This window comes from Oncorhynchus kisutch, linkage group LG11 (genome assembly GCF_002021735.2).
Source record: "Oncorhynchus kisutch isolate 150728-3 linkage group LG11, Okis_V2, whole genome shotgun sequence".
Lineage (NCBI taxonomy): Eukaryota > Metazoa > Chordata > Actinopteri > Salmoniformes > Salmonidae > Oncorhynchus > Oncorhynchus kisutch.
In genome coordinates this window covers 59918896-59940103 of record NC_034184.2, presented here as the reverse complement: position 1 = coordinate 59940103, position 21208 = coordinate 59918896, and the positions used below count along the sequence as shown (strand labels likewise).

Below are 21208 nucleotides of genomic sequence, written 5' to 3'. Positions count from 1 at the left end.
CCGATGTGAGTAACACCTTTCAACAGGTCAATATTCACAAGGCCACAGGGGCAGACGGATTACCAGGACGTGTACTGCAAGCATGTGCTGACCAACTGGCAAGTGTCTTCACTGACATTTTCAAACTCTCCCTTTCGGAGTCTGTAATACCACCATAGTCCCTGTGCCCAAGAACACTAAGGTAACCAGTAACCTGCTAATTGACTGCCGACCCATAGCACTCACATCTGTAGCCATGAAGTCCTTTGAAAGGCTGGTCATGGCTCACATCAACACCATTATCCCAGAATTCCTAGACCCACTCCAGTTTGCATACCGCCCTAACAGATCCACAGATGATGCAATCTCTATTGCACTCCACACTGCCCTTTCCCACCTGGACAAAAGGAACACCTATGTGAGAATGCTATTCATTGACTACAGCTCAGCTTTCAACACCATAGTGCCCTCAAAGCTCATCAATAAGCTAAGGACCCTGGGACTAAACACCTCCCTCTGCAATTGGATCGTTGCTCCAGAGCCTTTCCGTTCACCTTCACACTCCTGGGCCAGACTACACTCAATCATATGACCCACTGAAGAGAAGTCTTCAGTAAAGACTTAAAGGTTGAGACCGAGTCTGCTTCTCTCACATGGGTAGGCAGACCATTCCATAAAAATGGTGCTCTGTAGGAGAAAGCCCTGCCTCCAGCTGTTTGCTTAGAAATTCTAGGAACAATTAGGAGGCCTGCGTCTTGTGACCGTAGTGTACGTGTAGGTATGTACGGCAGGACCAAATCAGAAAGATAGGTAGGAGCAAGCCCATGTAATGCTTTGTAGGTTAGCAGTAAAACCTTGAAATCTGCCCTTGCCTTAACAGGAAGCCAGTGTAGGGAGGCTAGCACTGGAGTAATATTATCAAATTTGGGGTTCTAGTCAGGATTCTAGCAGCCGTATTTAGCACTAACTGAAGTTTATTTAGTGCTTTATCCGGGTAGCCGGAAAGTAAAGCATTGCAGTAGTCTAACCTAGAAGTAACAAAAGCATGGATACATTTTTCTGCATGATCTTTGGACAGAATGTGACGTAGATGGAAAAAATCTGTCCTTGAAAGAGTCTTGATAAGTTTGTCAAAAGAGAGATTAGGGTCCAGAGTAACGCCGAGGTCCTTCACAGTTTTATTTGAGATGACTATACAGCCATCAAGATGAATTGTCAGTTTCAACAGAAGATCTCTTTGTTTCTTGGGACCTAAAACAAGCATCTCTGTTTTGTCCAAGTTTAAAAGTAGAAGGTTTGCGGCCATCCACTTCCTTATGTCTGAAACACAGGCTTCTAGCGAGGGCAATTTTGGGGCTTCACCATGTTTCATTGAAATGTACAGCTGTGTGTCATCCACATAGCAGTGAAAGTTAACATTATGTTTTCGAATGACATCCCCCAAGAGGTAAAATATATAGTGAAAACAATAGTGGTCCTAAAACGGAACCTCGAGGAACACTGTCAGAGGACAAACCATTCACAGAGACAAACTGATATCTTTCCGACAGATAAGATCTAAACCAGGCCAGATCTTGTCCGCGTAGACCAATTTGAATTTCCAATCTCTCCAAAAGAATGTGGGGATCGATGGTATCCAAAGCAGCACTAAGGTCTAGGAGCACGAGGACAGATACAGAGCCTCGGTCTGACACCATTAAAAGGTCATTACCACCTTCACAAGTGCAGTCTCAGTGCTATGATGGGGTCTAAAACCAGACTGAAGCATTTTGTATACATTGTTTGTCTTCAGGAAGGCAGTGAGTTGCTGCGCAACAGCTTTTTTCCCCAAAAAATTTGAAGAATGGAAGATTCAATATAGGCCGATCGTTTTTTAAATATTTTCTGGTCAAGGTTTGGCTTTTTCAAGAGAGGCTTTATTACTGCCACTTTTAGTGAGTTTGGTACACATCCGGTGGATAGAGAGACGTTTATTATGTTCAACATAGGAGGGCCAAGCACAGGAATCCGCTCTTTCAGTAGTTTAGTTGGAATAGGGTCCAGTATGCAGCTTGAAGGTTTGGAGGCCATGATTATTTTCATCATTGTGTCAAGAGATATAGTACTAAAACACGTGTTTCTCTCTTGATCCTAGGTCCTGGCAGAGTTGTGCAGACTCAGGACAACTGAGCTTTGGAGGAATACGCAGATTTAAAGAGGAGTCCGTAATTTGCTTTCTAATGATCATGATCTTTTCCTCAAAGAAGTTATTAACTTATTATTGCTGAAGTGAAAGCCATCCTCACTTGGGGAATGCTGCTTTTTAGTTAGCTTTGCAACAGTATCAAAAGGAAATTTCGGATTGTTCTTATTTTCCTCAATTAAGTTGGAAAAATAGGATGATCGAGCAGCAGTGAGGGCTCTTCGATACTGCACGGTACTGTCTTTCCAAGCTAGTCGGAAGAATTCCAGTTTGGTGTGGCGCCATTTCCGTTCCAATTTTCTGGAAGCTTGCTTCAGAGCTCGGGTATTTTCTGTATACCAGGGAGCTAGTTTCTTATAACAAATGTTTTTTGTTTTTAGGGGTGCAACTGCATCTAGGGTATTGCGCAAGGTTAAATTGAGTTCCTCAGTTAGGTGGTTAACTGATTTTTGTCCTCTGATGTCCTTGGATAGGCAGAGGGAGTCTGGAAGTGCATCAAGAAATCTCATTGAGTTTGCCAATGACAAAACAGTGGTAGGCCTGATCACCGACAATGACGAGAAAGCCTATAGGGAGGAGGTCAGATACCTGGCGGTGTGGTGCCAGAATAACAACCTCTCCCTCAATATGATCAAGACAATGGAGATTATTGTGGACTACAGGAAAGACGACTGAGCACGCCCCCATTCTCATCGACGGGGCTGTAATGGAGCAGGTTGAGAGCTTCAAGTTCCTTGGTGTCCGCATCACCAACAAACTAACATGGTCCAATTACACCAAGACAGTCTTGAAGATGGCATGACAAAACCTATTCCCCCTCAGGAGACTGAGAAGATTTGGCATGGCTCCTCAGATCCTCAAAGGTTCTACAGCTGCACCATCGAGAGCACGGTTGCATCACCGTCTGGTATGGCAACTGCTCAGCCTCCGACCCCAAGGCACTACAGAGGGTAGTGTGTATGGCCCAGTAAATCACCGGGGCCAAGCTTCCTGCCATCCAGGACCTCTATACCAGGCGGTGTCAGAGGAAAGCCTATAAAATTGTCAGAGACTCCAGCCACCCTAGTCATAGACTTCTCTCTGCTACCGCACGGCAAGCAGTACTGGCGCACCAAGTCTAGGTCTAAGAGGCTTCTAAACAGCTTCTACCCCCAAGCTATAAGACTCCTGAACATCTAATCAAATGGCTACACAGACTACATGAATTGCCACCTCCCCCCCTTTACGCTGCCGCTACTCTCTGTTATTATCCATGCGTAATTCACTTTAATAACTCTGTCCACATGTATATATTACCTCAATTACCTCGACTAACCGGTGCCCCCGTACAGAGACTCTGTACCAGTAATGCTGCTCTTTAATTATTTGTTACTTTATTTTTCTTCTTTTCTTAACATCGCATTGTTGGTTAAGGGTTTGTAAGTAAGCATTTCACTGTGAGGTCAGAGTGAGGGATGCCACCTGTTGTATTCGGCGCATGTGACAAATACAATTGGATTTGATCAGGCTTATCAGACAAACAGATTGTAATTTTGATGCATGTAGAATGGAGTCATGAGTGTGTGTTCCATGGCAAATTTTCTTCACAATACCAAAAACAGACTCATTCTGTTCAGGACAACCCAGGGTATAACGCATGTCATCCTTGTATCTGTACATTAAACATAGCAATCATAGTAAATTACATCCCACTGTCAATTCAACATCTATTCCACGTTGTTTCTGCTTAATTTCATTGAAATGACTTGGAAAAAATGTTAATTCAACCAGTGTTTGCCCAGTGGGATAAGTTTTCAAATATGGAAAAGTGAAGTGCACATTTGGATGTGTGATTTGCTTGTAGGACATCAAAGTGGTATTTATTATAATTATCCAACGTCTAATCTTTCAGAACACCTTGACTCCTCTCAATTTACAACATTTCCCTCACTCTGACCGCAACAAATGTGCAAAAGTTGCCCAATTAGCAGAAGGGATGGGGGCATCTTCTTGTGACACGCGGTGCTCAAGTTTCTAAGGCTGTCAGTCAAAACCCATACAGCGATGTGAAGCGGAAACCTGAGCTCTGACGTCATGTATAGCATGTTACTGTATAGCCTCTGCGTTCCAATGTCGGCGAGCTTTACACCACCCCAGCGGACGCTTGGCATTGCGCATGGTGATCTTAGGCTTGTATGCGGCTGCTCGGCCATGGAAACCCATTTCATGAAGCTCCCGAACGAACAGTTATTGTGCTGACGTTGCTTCCAACGGTAGTTTGTGTTGCAAACGAGGACAGACGATTTATACGCACTACGTGGTTCAGCACTCGGTGGTCCCGTTCTGTGAGCTTTTGTGGCTTACCACTTCGCAGCTGAGCCGTTGTTGCTTCTAGACATTTCCACTTCACAAAAACATCACTTATAGTTGACCGGGGCAGCTCTAGCAAGGCAGAAATTTGACGAACTGACTTGTTGGACAAGTGGCATCCTATGACGGTGCCATGTTGAAAGTCACTGAGTTCTTCAGTAAGGCCATTCTACTGCCAATGTTTGTCTATGGAGATTGCATGGCTGTGTGCTTGATTTGATACACCTATCAGCAACAGGTGGGGCTGAAATAGCCGAATCCACTAATTTGAAGGGGTGTCCATATACTTTTGTAAAATATTAAATCAAATATTGTTTAAAAAAAATTGGACTGCCAAAATAATATCACTCACTGTCCGTTTGTGGCCCTCAGGCCGCCTTTTGCTGACTTCTGGCTTACAGTGCACTTGTGATGGCAGAGTTTGCAAAAAAAAATGCCCTCTGGTTTGATACAAATCATCATGATATCAATTGGCCGTTGTAGGCCTACTCTGCAGATAACATTAAATTGGGATTTTTTTTTTTTTCAAACAGTGCATGATGACTGTATTGTGCAACGCAAAGATTCAACCAAGACATCGGACCAAACTTTTTCAATAACTGGTTTGCATACCCAGAGCAGAGCGGCACATTTTGCTGAGGGCTGATATAAATCCTATGCATGCCAGTCTCTCTTGGCTAAGAGTTGAGGAGAGACCGACTGCATCACTTCTTCTTTTTATAAGAAACATCAATGTGTTGAAAATCCCAACTTGTTTGCATATTCAACTTACATACAGCTCTGACACACACACTTATGCCACCAGACATGCCACCAAGGGTCATTTCACAGTCCCCGAATCCAGAACAATTTCAAGAAAGTGTACAGTATTATATAGAGCACTAATTGCATAGAACTTCCCTCCATCTCATATTTCTCAAATAAACAGCAAACCTGGTTTAAAAAAAACAGATAAAGCAACACCTCACGGCCCAACGCCTCTCCCCTATTTGACCTAGATAGTTTGTGTGTATGCATTGATATGTAGGCTACAGGCCTTTCATTTTTTTCAAATGTATTTCTGTTCTTGTCTATCGATGTTCTGTATTATGTCATTCTGTATTATGTTTCTTGTTTAAGGTGGACCACAGGAAGAGTAGCTGCTGCTTTTGCAACAGTTAATGGGGACCCTAATAAAATACCAAAATACCAAATACCCATTGTTGCCTTAGTTAGCATTAACTGGTTGATTTCATAAGCTGAAATGTCTTTCCCACCTGCTCTACTGGCTACCGATGTCGTTCTTTAAGATGCTCCATGCTACAACCTAACCTACTTGTTTTAATCTACACACAATATCCCATAATGAGAAAGAAAAAACAGGTTTAATTTGTTTTGCTAATTTATAATGAAAAAATTCAAAACTAACACATTTGCATAAGTATTCAGACCCTTTACTCAGTACTTTGATGAAGCAACTTTTGGCAGCGATTACAGCCTTGATTCTTCTTGGGTATGACGCTTCAGGCTTGGTAAACCTGTATTTGGGGAGTTTCTCCCATTATTCTCTGCAGATCCTCTCAAGCTCTGTCAGGTTGGAATGGGAGCGTCGTTGCACAGCTATTTTCAGGTCTCTCCATCTCTCTATTACTTTGCTCTGTTCATCTTTCCTCGATCCTGTGCCTTTTACTGAAGAGTGGCTTCTGTCTGGCCACTCTACCATAAAGGCCTGATTGGTGGAGTGCTGCAGAAATGGTTGTCCTTCTGAAAGGTTCTCCCATCTCCACAGAGGGACTATGGAGCATTGTCAGAGTGACCATCGGGTTCTTGGTCACCTCCCTGACGAAGGCCCTTCTCCCGCAATTGCTCAGTTTGACACTGATTGTTCAGTTTGACTTCTAGCTAGGTGGCTAATGTTAGCTGGCTTGCTAACATTTGCTAGGCTAGAGGTTAGGGTTAAAAGTTAAGGAGTAAGGTTAAAGGGTTAAGGTTAGGGGAAGGGTTGGCTAAAAGGATTCAGGTTAGGGTTAGGTGAAGAGTTCGTATAAATGGTTAGGGTTAGGGGAAGTGTTTGCTAACATACTAAGTAGCTAAAAAGTAGTAAGTAATTGAACATTTGCTCATTAGGTTAAATGCTAAAGTTGTCCGTGATGAGATTCAAACTCGCAACCTTTTGGTTGCTAGACGTTCACATTATACGCCCCCCACCCATCTACCCCGAACAACCACCCTCCTTTCGTTATTGCCTTAAGTAACCATTTGTTTTATGTAACCATACCAAACGGAAAATATCAACCTAAATGGAGTGCCTCGGATTTACGTACAGAATAATACTCAACACTGTAAGACCAGGTTGCACAACCAGTTGAGAACGGCCCTCTCCTGCTACTTGATCCTAAAACTAGGCTACGTGCTTTGCGATATGTTGGCTACTTTGTGCATGAGTTCTCTATTGTACTACATAATTGATGCAGCGTACTGTATACATCCGCTACACTACTTTGATATGCATCAGTGAGGATTAAGAAGTGAGTATACACAATACCCACTGAAAAACAAAGTGTGTATGTGGCTTACTCCTGCGTATAGCCCCCACTACACCACTGAGACCAACTTTCCTACTGCATTAAAGGGGTGATATAGGGTTAGTATATATATATAGAGAGAGATTTTTAAAAAGTTTTGAGTGGAGTGACCACTGAATCCCAAATTACCCCCCTTAATCGCAGAGGGATGAAGAAATAAATCCAAAAGCTAAATTATGCCTGATTGGACAACTGAATGGGATTTTCTTTATTACTGTGTGGGTGGAGCAAATATAAGAAACAACAAATACTAATGTATCTATACATGTAATCTAACATAGTTAATTAAGACAGAATAACTAGGGCCCAGAGATTTTCCTGAACACTTCACCTATTATACCCTAGGGTCTGGTTTAAACACACACACACAGTCAGGAAAAACACTTGTCCCTAAACTAACATTAGCATGTTTAATGACATTTTGTCTGATTTGACTGGGGAAGTGTCCAACTGCAACTCCACAGCATTATGTTCAAAACCTGAGAATCTAGCCTGTCGTGATATGCAGTACCCTGCTCTAAGTCGCATTCATAATTTCAGCTTTATTAGATATCATTCAGTGCCTCTGCAGTACCATGGGAAAAGACACAAAGGATTTACCAACTAATGCTATTTGGCCTGGATTTTAATCTGTTCCATATGTGGCATGAGTCTAATACATTAAAGATGACTGGGGTTGAGTCCCAAATGGCACCCTATTCCTTAAATGGCAGACTACTTTTGACCAGAGCCCTATGGAATAGGGTGCGATTTGAGACTCGGCTTGGGATAGAACCGGCCCGTTACAGATTTAATAGGAGGTCTAAGGGCAAGAGCATTCATTACTGTGATGTTATGCTAATGTGACTATAATGACTCTTCTTAAATGACCTCCGTGCTACTCAGCAGCGGAAAGCGTTCCATTACTCGGCCTCAATTCATTGCAACCTCATATTCTGTACTCCTCCATACTGTATGTGATTGAATGATCTGGGCTCTGTATGATTACATTACAGAATAATCAGCAGTGCTGTACATGTTCATATAAGTCACTTTTGAATGACTCCGAGTGGGTCATTTATATACAGTATATAGGTTATAGAACAGGGCTCTCAAACCCTGTTCCTGGCGAACTACCCTCCTGTAGGTTTTTGTTTCAACCCCAGTTGTAACTAACCTGATTAATCTTATCAACCAGCTAATTATTCGAATCAGGTGTGTGAGATTCGGGTTGGAGTGAAAACCTTCAGGACGGTAACACTCCAGGACGAGGGTCGGAGAGCCTTGCGGTAGAATAATCAATGTACAGCGTCCATATTATGACAGCCTCAGCAGGAGTTCTCAATATGGACAGCGTACCAAAGTGTGCTATGGAACATTGTGTTTGACCTCTCTACGCCTGACCTCTCCACAGACTGAGAACAATGGGGTGACGGAGGTGTGGAACAAGACCGGGAACCAGGGGGAGGAGTGGAACCGGGCGGAGGTTCCCCTGCGGAAGTTGAGGAACTTTGAAGTGGTCTTCGAGGGGATACGCTCCAGAGACGTGAGCGGAGGGGCTGCGCTGGATGATCTCCAGTTCACAGACTGTGACCCCAGTAAGTGAGCCATGCATCCACAACGTGAACGTTTTCTGTACAGCAGGTTCTACGGTGTCCATATTAGGACACAGCCTCAGTCTCATCAGGACTTCTATCACATCTTTTTACATCTCTGTCTTATATGTCAATACACACATGTCTCGGGAATCTCCTATCAGGATTGGATTTGTTACTCCTTGTACTAGGAGTTACTCCTAGAGAAATTCTTGGTACTGACACAGTTCTGCAATGCACAATGTAACTTTCTCTTGGAGCTGCTCGCTCTAGTCTTGCCTTTGAAGATGTTCCGGACACAGAACATGACTCTAAAAACCATTCTCCCTCGAATCAGGGATTAAAATGTACAAGTTAATTAGAAGTGAACAGAAGTTCATTGGCTAGTTCCTACGAAGCCCCCGGGATCCTCTGACAATATGGAAATAAATATATAATTCCCTGGCATGAAAATAAATTGAATTAGTTTTAAGTCATGTCAGCTTCTATGCCTTGAAATTGGGGTTGAACCCATTGGAATCTGTAGAGAAAAGCAACAAAAGGCCAGACTAGCACCTGAGGCTAGATTCACTTTTAATAATGTCGATAAAGGACATTCAAGTAGTCCAGCAGCAGCTAAATGCGCATCGCTCTTCAAATCAAATCAAGATGTATTGGAAAGCGTACACATACAGTATTTGCAGGTGTTATGGCAGGTGTAGCAAAATGCTTATGTTACTAGCTCCAACAGTGCAGTAGAATGTCTTGCAAATACAATACAAATCCTCAAATAAAAATTAAAATCTAAACAAGAAATCAAGAAATAACTATCTAGGTAGATACTTCTGTATTTATAGTGTATGTGGACACCCCTTCAAATTAGGACATTTGGCTATTTCAGCCACACCTATTGCTGATAGGTGTATAAAATCAAGCACACAGCCATGCAATCTCCACAGACAAACATTGGCAGTAAAATGGCCTTCCTGAAGAGCTCATTTCAACGTGGCACCATCATAGGATGCCACCTTTCCAACAATATCTGCCCTGATAGAGCTGCCTTGGTCAACTGTAAGTGCTGTTATTGTGAATTAGAAACGTCTCGGAGCAACAACGGCCCAGCTGCAAAGTGTTCGGCCACACAAGCTCAGAGAACGGCACTGCCGATTGCTGAAGCGCGTAAAAATTGGCTGTCATCAGAAGAACTGTTTGTCAGGGAGCTTCATGAAATGTGTTTCCATGGCCCGAGCAGCTGCACACAAGCCTAAGATCACCAGGCGTAATGCCAAGCATTGGCTGGAGTGGTGTAAAGCTTGCCACAATTGGACTCAGGAGCAGTGGAAACGCATTCTCTGGAGTGATGATTCACACTTAACCATCTGGTAATCCGACGGACAAATGCCAGGAGAACGCTCTAATGTGTAGTGCCAACACTAAAGTGTGGTGGAGGAGGAATAATGGTCTGGGGCTGTTTTCATGGTTCAGGCTAGGCCCCTTAGTTCCAGCGAAGGGAAATCTTAACGATACATCATACAATGACATTCTAGACAATTCTGTGCTTCCAACTTTGTGGCAACAGTTTGGGGAAGGCCCTTTCCTGTTTCAGCATGACAATGCCTCCATGCACAAAGCGAGGTCCATACAGAAATGGTTTGTCGCGATCGGTGTGGAAGAACTTGACTGGCCTACCCAGAGCCCTGACCTCAATCCGATCGAAGAACTTTGAGATGAATTGGAATGCCGACTGCAAGCCTAATCGTCCAACATCAGCGCCTGATCTAACTAATGCTCTTGTGGCTGAAATAAAGCAAGTCCCCGCAGCAATGTTCCAACATCTAGTAGAAAGCCTTCCCAGAGGAGTGGAGGGTGTTATAGCAGCAAAGGAGGGACCAACTCCAAATGAATGCCCATGATTTTGGAATGAGATGCCCAATGAGCAGGTGTCCACATCCTTTTGTGGGAACCTTTTTATTTGATTGTATTTATTTTATTTAACCTTTATTTAACTAGGCAAGTCAGTTAAGAACAAATTCTTATTTACAATGACAGCCTACCCCGGCCGGATGTGATGCAGCCTGGATTTGAACCAGGTACTGCAGTGTCTTAGACCGCTGCACCACTCGGGAGCCCACCTGCATACAGGTGTCCACATACCTTTGATAATTTAGTGTACATAAAAAAATGGGCACGGTGCATTCAAATTGCCAAATGCAAAACGCATATGTGTTCGTTGTCTATAGCTTATACCTTCCCATACCATAACCCCACCTCCACCATGGGCATGAATTTACAACGTTAACATCACCAAACCGCTTGGCCTCCCAATGTCATACACATGGTCTGCGGTTGTGAGGCCGGTTGGACGTACTGCCAAATTCTCTAAAACGACGTTGGAGGTGGCTTATGTTAGAGAAATGAACATGCAATTCTCTGGCAACAGCTCTGGTGGACATTCCTGCAGTCAGCATTCCAATTGCACGCTGCCTCAAAATTTGAGACATCTGTGGCGTTGTGTTACCAAACTGTACATTTTAGTGGCCTTTTATTGTCCCAAACACAAGGTGCACCTGTGTAATGATCAGGCTGTTTAATCAGCTTCTTGACACGCCACACCTGTTAGGTGGTTGGATGATCTTGGCAATGGAGGAATTTGACAGTTTGACACACTCAACACACCAGCTGCTGTGTGAGGAATATAAGCCACCTGCTTGAATCTGACACATCATCAAAACCAACATCAAAACAGCTTCATTTTCTCAGATTAAATTTGTTATTTAGTAGTTATGATATGGGAAAAAGATAAGTGTAGTAGTATAACCAAGAGAATCATGTAGTAGTATAACCAAGAGAATCAATAGGATAGTGTAGTAGTATAACCAATAGGATAGTGTAGTAGTATAACCAATAGGATAATGTAGTAGTATAACCAATATGATAGTGTAGTAGTCTAACCAATAGGATAGTGTAGCGGTGTAACCAATAGGATAGTGTAGCAGTATAACCAAGAGACTAGTGTAGTAGTATAACCAATAGGATAGTGTAGTAGTATAACCAATAGGATAGTGTAGTAGTATAACCAATAGGATAGTGTAGTAGTATAACCAAGAGAATAGTGTAACCAGGAGAATAATGTAGCAGTATATTCAAGTAGGTCTTTCCCCATTTCAGCTTGCTTCCGTTTGGTTCCTACTGGTTCCTACTGCTTTTTATTAGGAGGCTCTGCTACAGACAGGTATTCCACATTAGTACAACCTTACATTAAGCAGGGGCCGACAGAGGGCCTTGCAATGTGTGGCAACTGTCCAGACCCCTGCAATGCTCCCTCCAACACACAGTCACACACACAGACACACACACTTTCATCAAACAAGCTTTATTAACTCAAACCCAGTCTGCTCTCAAATTGCTCATACTCTCATTTTTCAGGTTCTATAGACATTCAATTAAAATAGTCAGGTTTGTCTTTGCTTGTCAACGTGCAAAAGGGTTGTTCCTTGTTTCTGTAGCCTTGATGGAGGTGCCTTCAGAAGGAGGTGCCTTCAGAAGGAGGTGCCTTCAGAAGGAGGTGCCTTCAGAAGGAGGTGCCTTCAGAAGGAGGTGCCTTCAGAAGGAGGTGCCTTCAGAAGGAGGTGCCTTCAGAAGGAGGTGCCTTCAGAAGGAGGTGCCTTCAGAAGGTATTCACACTTTTCACTCACACTTTTTACAAATTGTGCTTAAAATGTATATATTCTCTGTAACGTCAAAGTGGAAAAACGTATTTTATATTTTTTAAAGATTGATGAAAAATAACACACTAATATTGATTCGATATATATTCAAGCCCTTGAGTCAAAACATGTTAGAATCATCTTTCGCAGCGATTACAGCTGTGAGTCTGTTGGGATAAATCTCTAAGAGTTTAGCACACCTGGATTGTACAATTTCCCGTTTATAATTTTTTCAACTCTTTAAGCTCTGTCAAGTTGGTTGTTGGCCATTGCTAGACAACCATTTTCAATACTTCCCATAGATTTTCAAGCTGATCTAAGTCAAAACTGTAACTAGGCCACTCGGGAACATTCAACGTCGTCTTGGTAAGCAACTGTATATTTGGACTTGTGTTTTAGGTTATTGTCCTGCTGAAAGGTGAATTTGTCTCCCAGTGTCTATTGGAAAGCAAACAAAACCAGGTTGTCCTCTAGGATTTTGCCTGTACTTCGCTCTAATGTTTATTTTTATCCTAAAAAACTCCCTAGTCCTTGCCGATGACAAGCATACCCATAACATGATTTAGCCACCACCATGAATATTACTTTCGTGCCTTAATGCAAACAGAAGTTATGATTTGAATATTTTTATTCTGTACACACTTCCTTCTTTTCAGTCTGTAATTTACAGTGCCTTCAGAAAGTATTCACATTGTCTTTTGATCCACTATGGGGGGGGGGGGTCGTTCAGCTTGGTAGTTGGCTCACAGCAGAAACAGCAAAGGCTGTCTTGTTATGGTGAAAGACATCCGTGTATGTTTTGAACATGTGCAAGCGTGTTTGTGTGTCTGTGTGTGGTCCAGGTGCAATGGTGCCAGCGTCATGTCCGGCGGTCACAGACTTTGTGTGCCAGAGCGGTGACTGCATCGAGTCCCACCTGGTGTGTGACAGCAAGGCCGACTGTGCAGACGAGTCGGATGAGGTAGACTGTGGTGAGTAGAGCTAGCTCTGGTCCAGGGCGTTACGTGCGGCTTGCTGATGGCTCAGAGTCAGCAAGCCGCGGGGAACGCCCTGGACCAGAACTAGGGAGTACTGAACTATACAATAGAGAGCTATTAAGGAGTCATCTGCAACTTTGCTATTTCTTTGCCCTCTGTCTTTCTCACTCTCTTGCTCTTCCTCCCTCTTCCCAATCTCTCTCTCGCTCCCAGGCTACATTGTAGGCCTACCAGGTGCCTGTAACTTTGACATGCCAAAGGATATGTGGGAGGAGACCTGCCAGCTGACTCAGGACCCTGATGATGACCTTGACTGGAGGATTGGTCAGAGGAGGGACACCCCAGGAACTGGACCCCCCTTTGACCACAGCCCTGGTCAGTACTGCCCTCCTTGGACATTTTACTAACCACACTCTGAAAAAAGCTGGGTTAAAATTTGGTAACCCAGCGCTGGGTAAATATTGGACAGAACACACGCTGGGTTATTTTGACCCAGCCAGTTGGGTTGCGTGAATAACCCAACATGTTGGGTAGTTGGGATTACCCAAACATGGGTTAATTTAACCATCACTTGAGATATATCGCTTTCATGCTGGGCTGACCCAGCAGCTGGTTCTTTTTAATGCAATGATATTTACAGGAGCCATGGCTTATTAGGGGCGTGGCTTTCAGATAGTTATTTTTTGCTACCCGTGAGAGTAAATGTCATTCTTGATCATCACGTTAAGTTGGTACAACCCACGTTAGGTTGAACAACCCAACCTTTCTATTTTTAAAGAAAACAACCCAACTAATGTCCCCAACCCAGCATTTGTTCTGAGTGCACATGGTCTGAACAGGTAGAATAGCATATAACTTGAGTTGTTCTGGAACAAATTACCTGAAAAGGACAAATAGGCTGTAACTAACAGATCACATGTCCAGGGAAAACTCTGGGTTCTATACCACTACAGGAGTGGGATGTGTCCCAAATGCATCCCACCCTATTCCATATACAGTGCTCTACTTTCGACCAGGACTCTATTTTCCCTGGTCCAAGTAGTGTACTATAAAAGGGAACAGGGTGCTATTTGGGACACAACAATGGAGTATCATTCTGCCTGTGTGCCTGAGTTCAGGGAGTCCATTACTTATTAGTTCTGTATACCACACAGAATGCAATCTTCTGTGGCTGGTTTTAAGACGCTCCCAAAGCATTGGAGCAGATTGACAATGTTCCTGTGGCAATGAGAGGATTTCCGCACAGGAAATTCAGGCATTCTTCCGTTTATTAGAAATCTAAAGGGGTATTTACAGCTGTTTGGATTGTGTACCATTAAAAAAAACACAGTTGCCCAGGCTAGTGTTAGCCTGGAAGACTGTGTGTGTGTGTGTGACTTTCTATGCCTGTCTGTGTGTGTTTATGTGTGCTGGGTCACACACACCAAGTACAAAGCTGGCCTTTACACCATCCAATGATGCATTACATCACAACAAGTCGACCCATGAACTTTACAAGGACAATCGTTGTTATAGTGGAACACATTCATCCAGAATGTAGAGAATATTGTGTCCACAAACTATTCCCTTAGGGCTCTGGTCCAAGGTAGTGCACTATATAGGGACTAGTGTATGGACACAAAATGCTATACCTTCTGGATGAATGTGTCCACTATAACAACGATTGTAGGTTGCCATTTGGGACGTAGCTCGTAGTGACTGGCCACCCAACTCATAGATCGTGGAGATGAATGTGGACACCAGGCTCTGTGGCACAGGCTGACCTTATGATCTCACTGGGGAAGGCAGATCAATGGGCCTAGCCCGCCGTATCACATACACACAGTCAGGCAACACACACGCGCGCATGCACACACACACACACACACACACACACATACACGCACACACACGCACGCACGCACGCACACACACACACACACACACACACTGCTTAGATAGTCAATAAAGAAAAGAGAGAATACAGAACATCACACAAATGTGGTGGAACTCTCTTATTTCCACCATCAGAATGGTAGGGGTGGAGAGGACATGCATCCCCTAGTCATGCATTAGCTGATTTACCATTGCATTTAAAAGCTGATTAAAAGTTTAGAAGACAATAAAAACCAGCACACAGCTCTTTCCTAGAATGAAAGAGACAGAAATGAGGAATAAAGAACTTTGAAGATTCTAGAAGATTCTCCGGGGAAATACAGAATTTTGGGTGGGAATATTGTGGTGTGGGACTCACCACGCATTGAGACGACCCCAAATCCCCTCTAGCTCATGTGGAAAACTCCTACTTAGTTCTGGCGTCGCCTCAGTGGCCTCTCAGTCTCAGTCTAAGAGACTAAATAGAAGCAGATCAGAAGAATCCTCTCAGCACAGCATGTCTGCAGGAAACAGGCTTTTAGACAGTAACACCGTCTTCACAAAATGTTCTTTGACTTCCAGTTGTTTTGGGTGGTCCGATACTGTTCACATTTAGGGCAGAGAGTTGTCATGTGACTTTATCAGGAAATATTCTGGGTCTAAGTTTGAACCTGTAAGGATAGCTAGTCTCCAACACATTCGATTTGACTCACTACTTGGAGAAATGACTAGAGACGTATGCGGTTTCATATTTCTCTCCATGATCCACAGGTGGAGAAGGGAAGTTTCTGTATGTGCACTCTGCCACAGAGAGAGAAGGTGACATCGCCAAGGTTACGACGCGGAACCCATTCCCGGCCAGTATTGGCCTATGTCACCTACGATTCTGGTTCTACATGCATGGATCAGACAGGATGGGGACGTTAAAGGTAGGAGGAAAGCTTATAAAGGGTGTTCAGTATTTTACATAGATGGTTCCCCCATAACGTCCTTTGTTCTGTAGCTAGCTGTTTTAGGAAAACCGAACCATGGACTACCAATTCTCCTTGCCTAAAGACTCCTTTCAGGCTGAAGAACCATCGAACATTAAGTAGTAATCAATTTCCCCTTTAAGTCATGCCCTAATAAATACTTTTGTTGTAATATTTGTTCTGTCTTTTCCACTGCATACAACTGAAGTTTGTTGCAATATCAGTTGAATCCATAGAATAAATATTACATCAAATATGATGGTTAAACTCAAATATACTAATTGATAAAAAATTAAAATAAATTTTGGGAAAAATGTTTAAAAATTGTATTATTTTTCTAAATTATATAATAAATAGGACTGGTGGTGTGATGTCACACATGCAGCAAACAAAAATATGTTGAAATGTGTGCTCTACTCAAAATTACAACCAACTAATTTTTACGAAAACAAATGGAAGAGGAAAGTGGAACGGGGAGAAAGTAAGGAACGTGTCTGTCGGCCCTGAATTAAAGATCAAAATTGGTTAAAGAAAATTGTGATGAATTTTAAAAAAGTATACCAGATGAATTTAAGGATCAAAAAATTGACAGCTGTGCCATATAGATTTCAAAATAGTTGGGAAGAGATTTTCAATGTACATGGTTTATAAACTGATACACAAACCGATGCAGGTTTCAAAACGTATTCTTGCAACCAATGGACTGTTATCTATACGTAGATAGATAGACGGACGGACAAACGGACTGATAGGGGATACAACCATCCCAGCTCTGCAGATTTTGCTGCAAAAGAGACGGCATCATTAGATCATTTGTTTTGGTACAGTCCATATGTAGCTTGAAGAATTGCAACATTTACCTGGAGCTAACATTGCAAATAGCACTGCTGGGATATTTAAAAAGTCATAGTCAATCGATCAATAATATAATAACGCCCTGAGCAAATATGTTTATCTTTAATTTACAATCTGTAGAAACTATGAAAATGGTTCAGAACTTTTGAAAACATCACAGCGCAGTTGAAATATATGGCAAATACAGTGCATTCAGAAAGTATTCAGACCCTTGGCCTTTTTGCACATTTTGTTACCTTACAGCCTTATTCCAAAATTGACAGTTTTTTCCCTCATCAATCTACACCACAATGCCCCATGATTACAAAGCAAAAACAGGTTTATAGAAATCAAATTCACATTCACGCATTCAGACCCTTTACTCAACTTTGTTGAAGCGCCTTTGGCAGCGATTAGAGCCTCGAGTCTTCTTGGGTATGATGCTACAAGCTTGGCACACCTGTATTTGGGGAGTTTCTTCTCTGCAGATTCTCTCAAGCTCTGTCAGTTTGGATGGAGAGAGTTGCTGCACACCTATTGTCAGGTCTCTCAAGAGATGTTGGATCGGGTTCAAGTCCGGGCTCTGGCTTAGCCACTCACCAAACATTCAGAGACTTGTCCCGAAGCCACTCTTGCGTTGTCTTGGCTGTGTGCTTAGGGTCGCTGTCCTGTTGGAAGGTGAACTTTCGCTTCAGTCTGAGGTCCTGAGCACTCAGAAACATGTTTTCATCAAGGATCTCTCTGTACTTTTCTCTGTTAATCTTTTCCTCGATCCTAACTAGTCTCACAGTCCCTGCCGCTGTAAAAACATCCCCACAGAATGATGCTGCCACCACCATGCTTCACCGTAGGGATGGTGCCAGGTTTCCTCCACACGTAATGCTTGGCATTCAGGCCAAAGTGTTCAATCTTGGTTTCATCAGACCAGAGAATCTTGTTTCTCATGATCTTAGAGTCCTTTAGGTGCCTTTTGGCAAACTCCAAGTGGGCTGTCATGTGCCTTTTACTGAAGAGTGGCTTCCGTCTGGCTGCTGTACCATAAAGGCCTGATTGGTGAAGTGCTGCAGAGATGGTTGTACTTCATCTCCACAGAGGAACACTGGACCTCTGTCAGAGTGACCATCGGGTTCTTGTTCACCTCCTTGACCAAGGCCCTTCTCCCCCGATTGCTCAGTTTGTCTGGGCGGCCAGCTCTAGGAAGAGTCTTGGTGGATCCATACTTCTTCCATTTAAAAATGATGGAGGCCACTGTGTTCTTGGGGACCTTCAATGTTGCAGACATTTTTTGGTACCATTCCCCAGATCTGTGCCTCGACACAATCGTATCTTGGAGCTCTACAGACAATTCCTTTGACCTCATAGCTTGGTTTTTGCTCTGACATGCACTGTCCTTTTGTCTGATGAGTCCAAATTTGAGATTTTTGGTTCCAACCACTGTGTCTTTGTGAGACACAGAGTAGGTGAATGGATAATTTCCGAATGTGTAGTTCCCACCGTGAAGCATGGAGGAGGTGTGATGGTGTGGGGGTGCTTTGCTGTTGACACTGTCTGTGATTTATTTAGAATTCAAGGCACACTTAACCAGCATGGCTACAACAGCATTCTGCAGCGATCTGGCCTCCACAATCACCCAACCTCAACCCATTTGAGATTGGACTGCTGAGTAAAGGAAAATCAGCCAACAAGTGCTCAGCATATGTGGGAACTCCTTCAAGACAGTGGGAAAAGCTTTCCAGGTGAAGCTGGTTGAGAGAAGGCCAGGAGTGTGCAAAGCTGTCATCAAGGCAAAGGGTGGCTACTTTGAAGAATCTAAAACCTAAAATATATTTTGATTTGTTTAACACTTTTTTGTTTACTACATTATTTCATATGTGTTATTTCATAGTTTTGATGTCTTCCCATATTATTCTACAATGTGAAAATAGTAAAAATAAAGAAAAACCTTTCAATGAGTAGGTGTTTCCAAACCTTTGACTGGTACTGTAAATATTTACAACAACAAAAAATAACTTAACTGTAGTCATGGATCCCTGTCCTCCACACTCTGTGGTTGTTACAGTAAGTGTGTGTGTCCCTTGTTAAGCCACAGCTAAGTGACATTTATAGTGCTGCAATCTCACTGGCGTGTCACTCAGGTCTACACTGTCGGCTCAAGCGGAACTCGCCTGTTAATGTGGGCCGCCAGTGGTAACCATGGCGACCGGTGGTCCTACGCAAGTGTGATCCTGTCCAACACAACCCCCTTCAGAGTGACCTTCCAGGCAGAAGTGGGGGGTGACGTGTGGACGGACATCGCCCTGGATGACATCTCCTTTACCACTCAGTGTGTGGTGGGAGGTAAGAGTTCTCTTCTCTTTGTCATGTTCTCTCGCTCTCCCTTGCCCATTTCACTCCTCGATTATATTTTCTCTCTCCCTCTCTTCCATTCTCTCCTCCTCCCTCTGCTCCTTTACCCGACTTGACACCCTACATTCCTGCCATTTCCTCTGACGTGCACTTCTCTCTCTCTTCTTCCCTGCCTCCCTCCCTCCCTCCCTCCCTCCCTCCCAATAAACGGGTTCCATTGTGCCAGGGGGAGAGTAGAGTAGCGTAGTGAACTAATGAAGCCTGTTGTTCTGCGGGCCTGTATAAATTCACTGTGGAGTCTGGGTTTGCCGCTGGGGGAGAGGAGAGAGCAATGGGGGAGAAAAGCAATTACATTTGTATTGTGTTGTCTTCACACACCCCTCCCTCCCCTTCCCTCCTTTAGCTACTGTAGCTTACTCCGCTTCCTCTCCTCAGCTGTATACAGTCAACTCTCACATGGGATGCGGCTGAAATGGCACCCCTTTTTGGGCACTACTTTTGACCAAAGCCCTACATGCCCTAGGGGTAATAAGGTATCATTTGAGACGCAGACTAAGGAGGATCATAGAGAACATTTAGCATTGTTGCGTTTGTTCATGTGTAATAGCTGGACCATTTAATAGCTGGACCACGACATCAACTCCCATGTGTGTTTTCCCACAGGTCCTGTGACTCCAGAGCCTCTGACCTGCGGCGCGGGTCAGTTCCAGTGTGTCCACTCCTTCCAGTGTGTCCCTCTGTCCTGGAGGTGTGATGGGGAGGAGGACTGTGCTGACCAGTCAGATGAGGAGCAGTGTCCCAGCCTTGTCCCAGGCACCCTGCCCCCCCAGGACCACTGTCCACACCCTGACCAGTACCAGTGTTTAAACAACACCTGTCTCCCCTCCCTACTACGATGCGATGGAGTCTCTGACTGCCCCTACGGAGAGGATGAATACAGCTGCCGTAAGGGTCCTTGACTGTGTGTGTGTGTAGGTGTGTGTGTGTGTAGGTGGGGATTATGTTTGTCTGTGTGTATGTGCTCACATGTGTGTAATTACATAAGAAAAATACAGTGTCAGAACTTGACATTTACAGTTAGAATCCATAAGTGTTTTCACAGCCTCACCTTCATACTCAGTTGTACATGATCATGGATGATGAAATCTTTTCATTTAAACCCGTGAGGGCTCCTCTTCTCTCAGCACTATTGTGTTAAATAATACATTGAAAGTGATTGAAAGCAGAGCTGATTTTCTCGATCTCTCGCTCCTCTGTCTCCCTCTTCCTCCCCAGCTCTCCAGCAGTGTGCGCTGGGGTCTCTGGTGTGTGAGAGTTCGTCCAGTTGTGTCCCGCTCCAGAAGCGTTGTGACCAGATCGTTGACTGTCTACCCTTTGACTCTGACGAGTCCAGCTGCCATGGTAACTGTTTCTACTATACTTTGTCCTTTCTCTCTATCACACTCTCTCACACTCTCTCGCTCTCACACCTTCTCTCTCTCACACCCTCTCTCTCTTTGTCTCTCTCTCACACCCTCTATGTCTCCCTCTCTCTCTTTGTCTCTCTCTCACACCCTCTATGTCTCCCTCTCTCTCTTTGTCTCTCTCTCACACCCTCTATGTCTCCCTCTCTCTCTTTGTCTCTCTCCCACACCCATACTCTATCTTCGTCTTTCCTCCAACTGGACGTCTCAGCTTAGACTCTTTCCTCCAATATGTTTGAATTGCAGTACTTGAACGGTCTTTCATATTGTCTCCCTTTTTCTTATGTTACATGGTCTGTCAGACGGGGGGGACGGGGACGGGGGGGTCCAGTAGCTTTTCTAACATTCCCAGGTTTTCTCAAATTGAAAATTCCCAGATTTAGGAAATATTCCAACTAGGATTTCTGTAAACCCTGGGAATTTTGAGAA

At 43.7% G+C, this 21208-nt stretch overlaps 1 protein-coding gene across 1 annotated transcript in view; it reads left to right on the top strand.

Annotated features, from left to right (window-relative positions):
- The window catches only part of malrd1 (MAM and LDL receptor class A domain containing 1), a 115813-nt gene that overhangs the window by 83754 nt on the left and 10851 nt on the right, over nt 1-21208 (top strand). Inside the window, exons 22-28 of the mRNA XM_031835982.1 lie at nt 8468-8651; nt 13177-13305; nt 13525-13686; nt 15937-16094; nt 19106-19307; nt 19980-20261; nt 20592-20717. Of these exons, the coding sequence (XP_031691842.1) occupies nt 8468-8651; nt 13177-13305; nt 13525-13686; nt 15937-16094; nt 19106-19307; nt 19980-20261; nt 20592-20717 (1243 nt within the window). The remainder of the gene's footprint in view (nt 1-8467; nt 8652-13176; nt 13306-13524; nt 13687-15936; nt 16095-19105; nt 19308-19979; nt 20262-20591; nt 20718-21208) is intronic.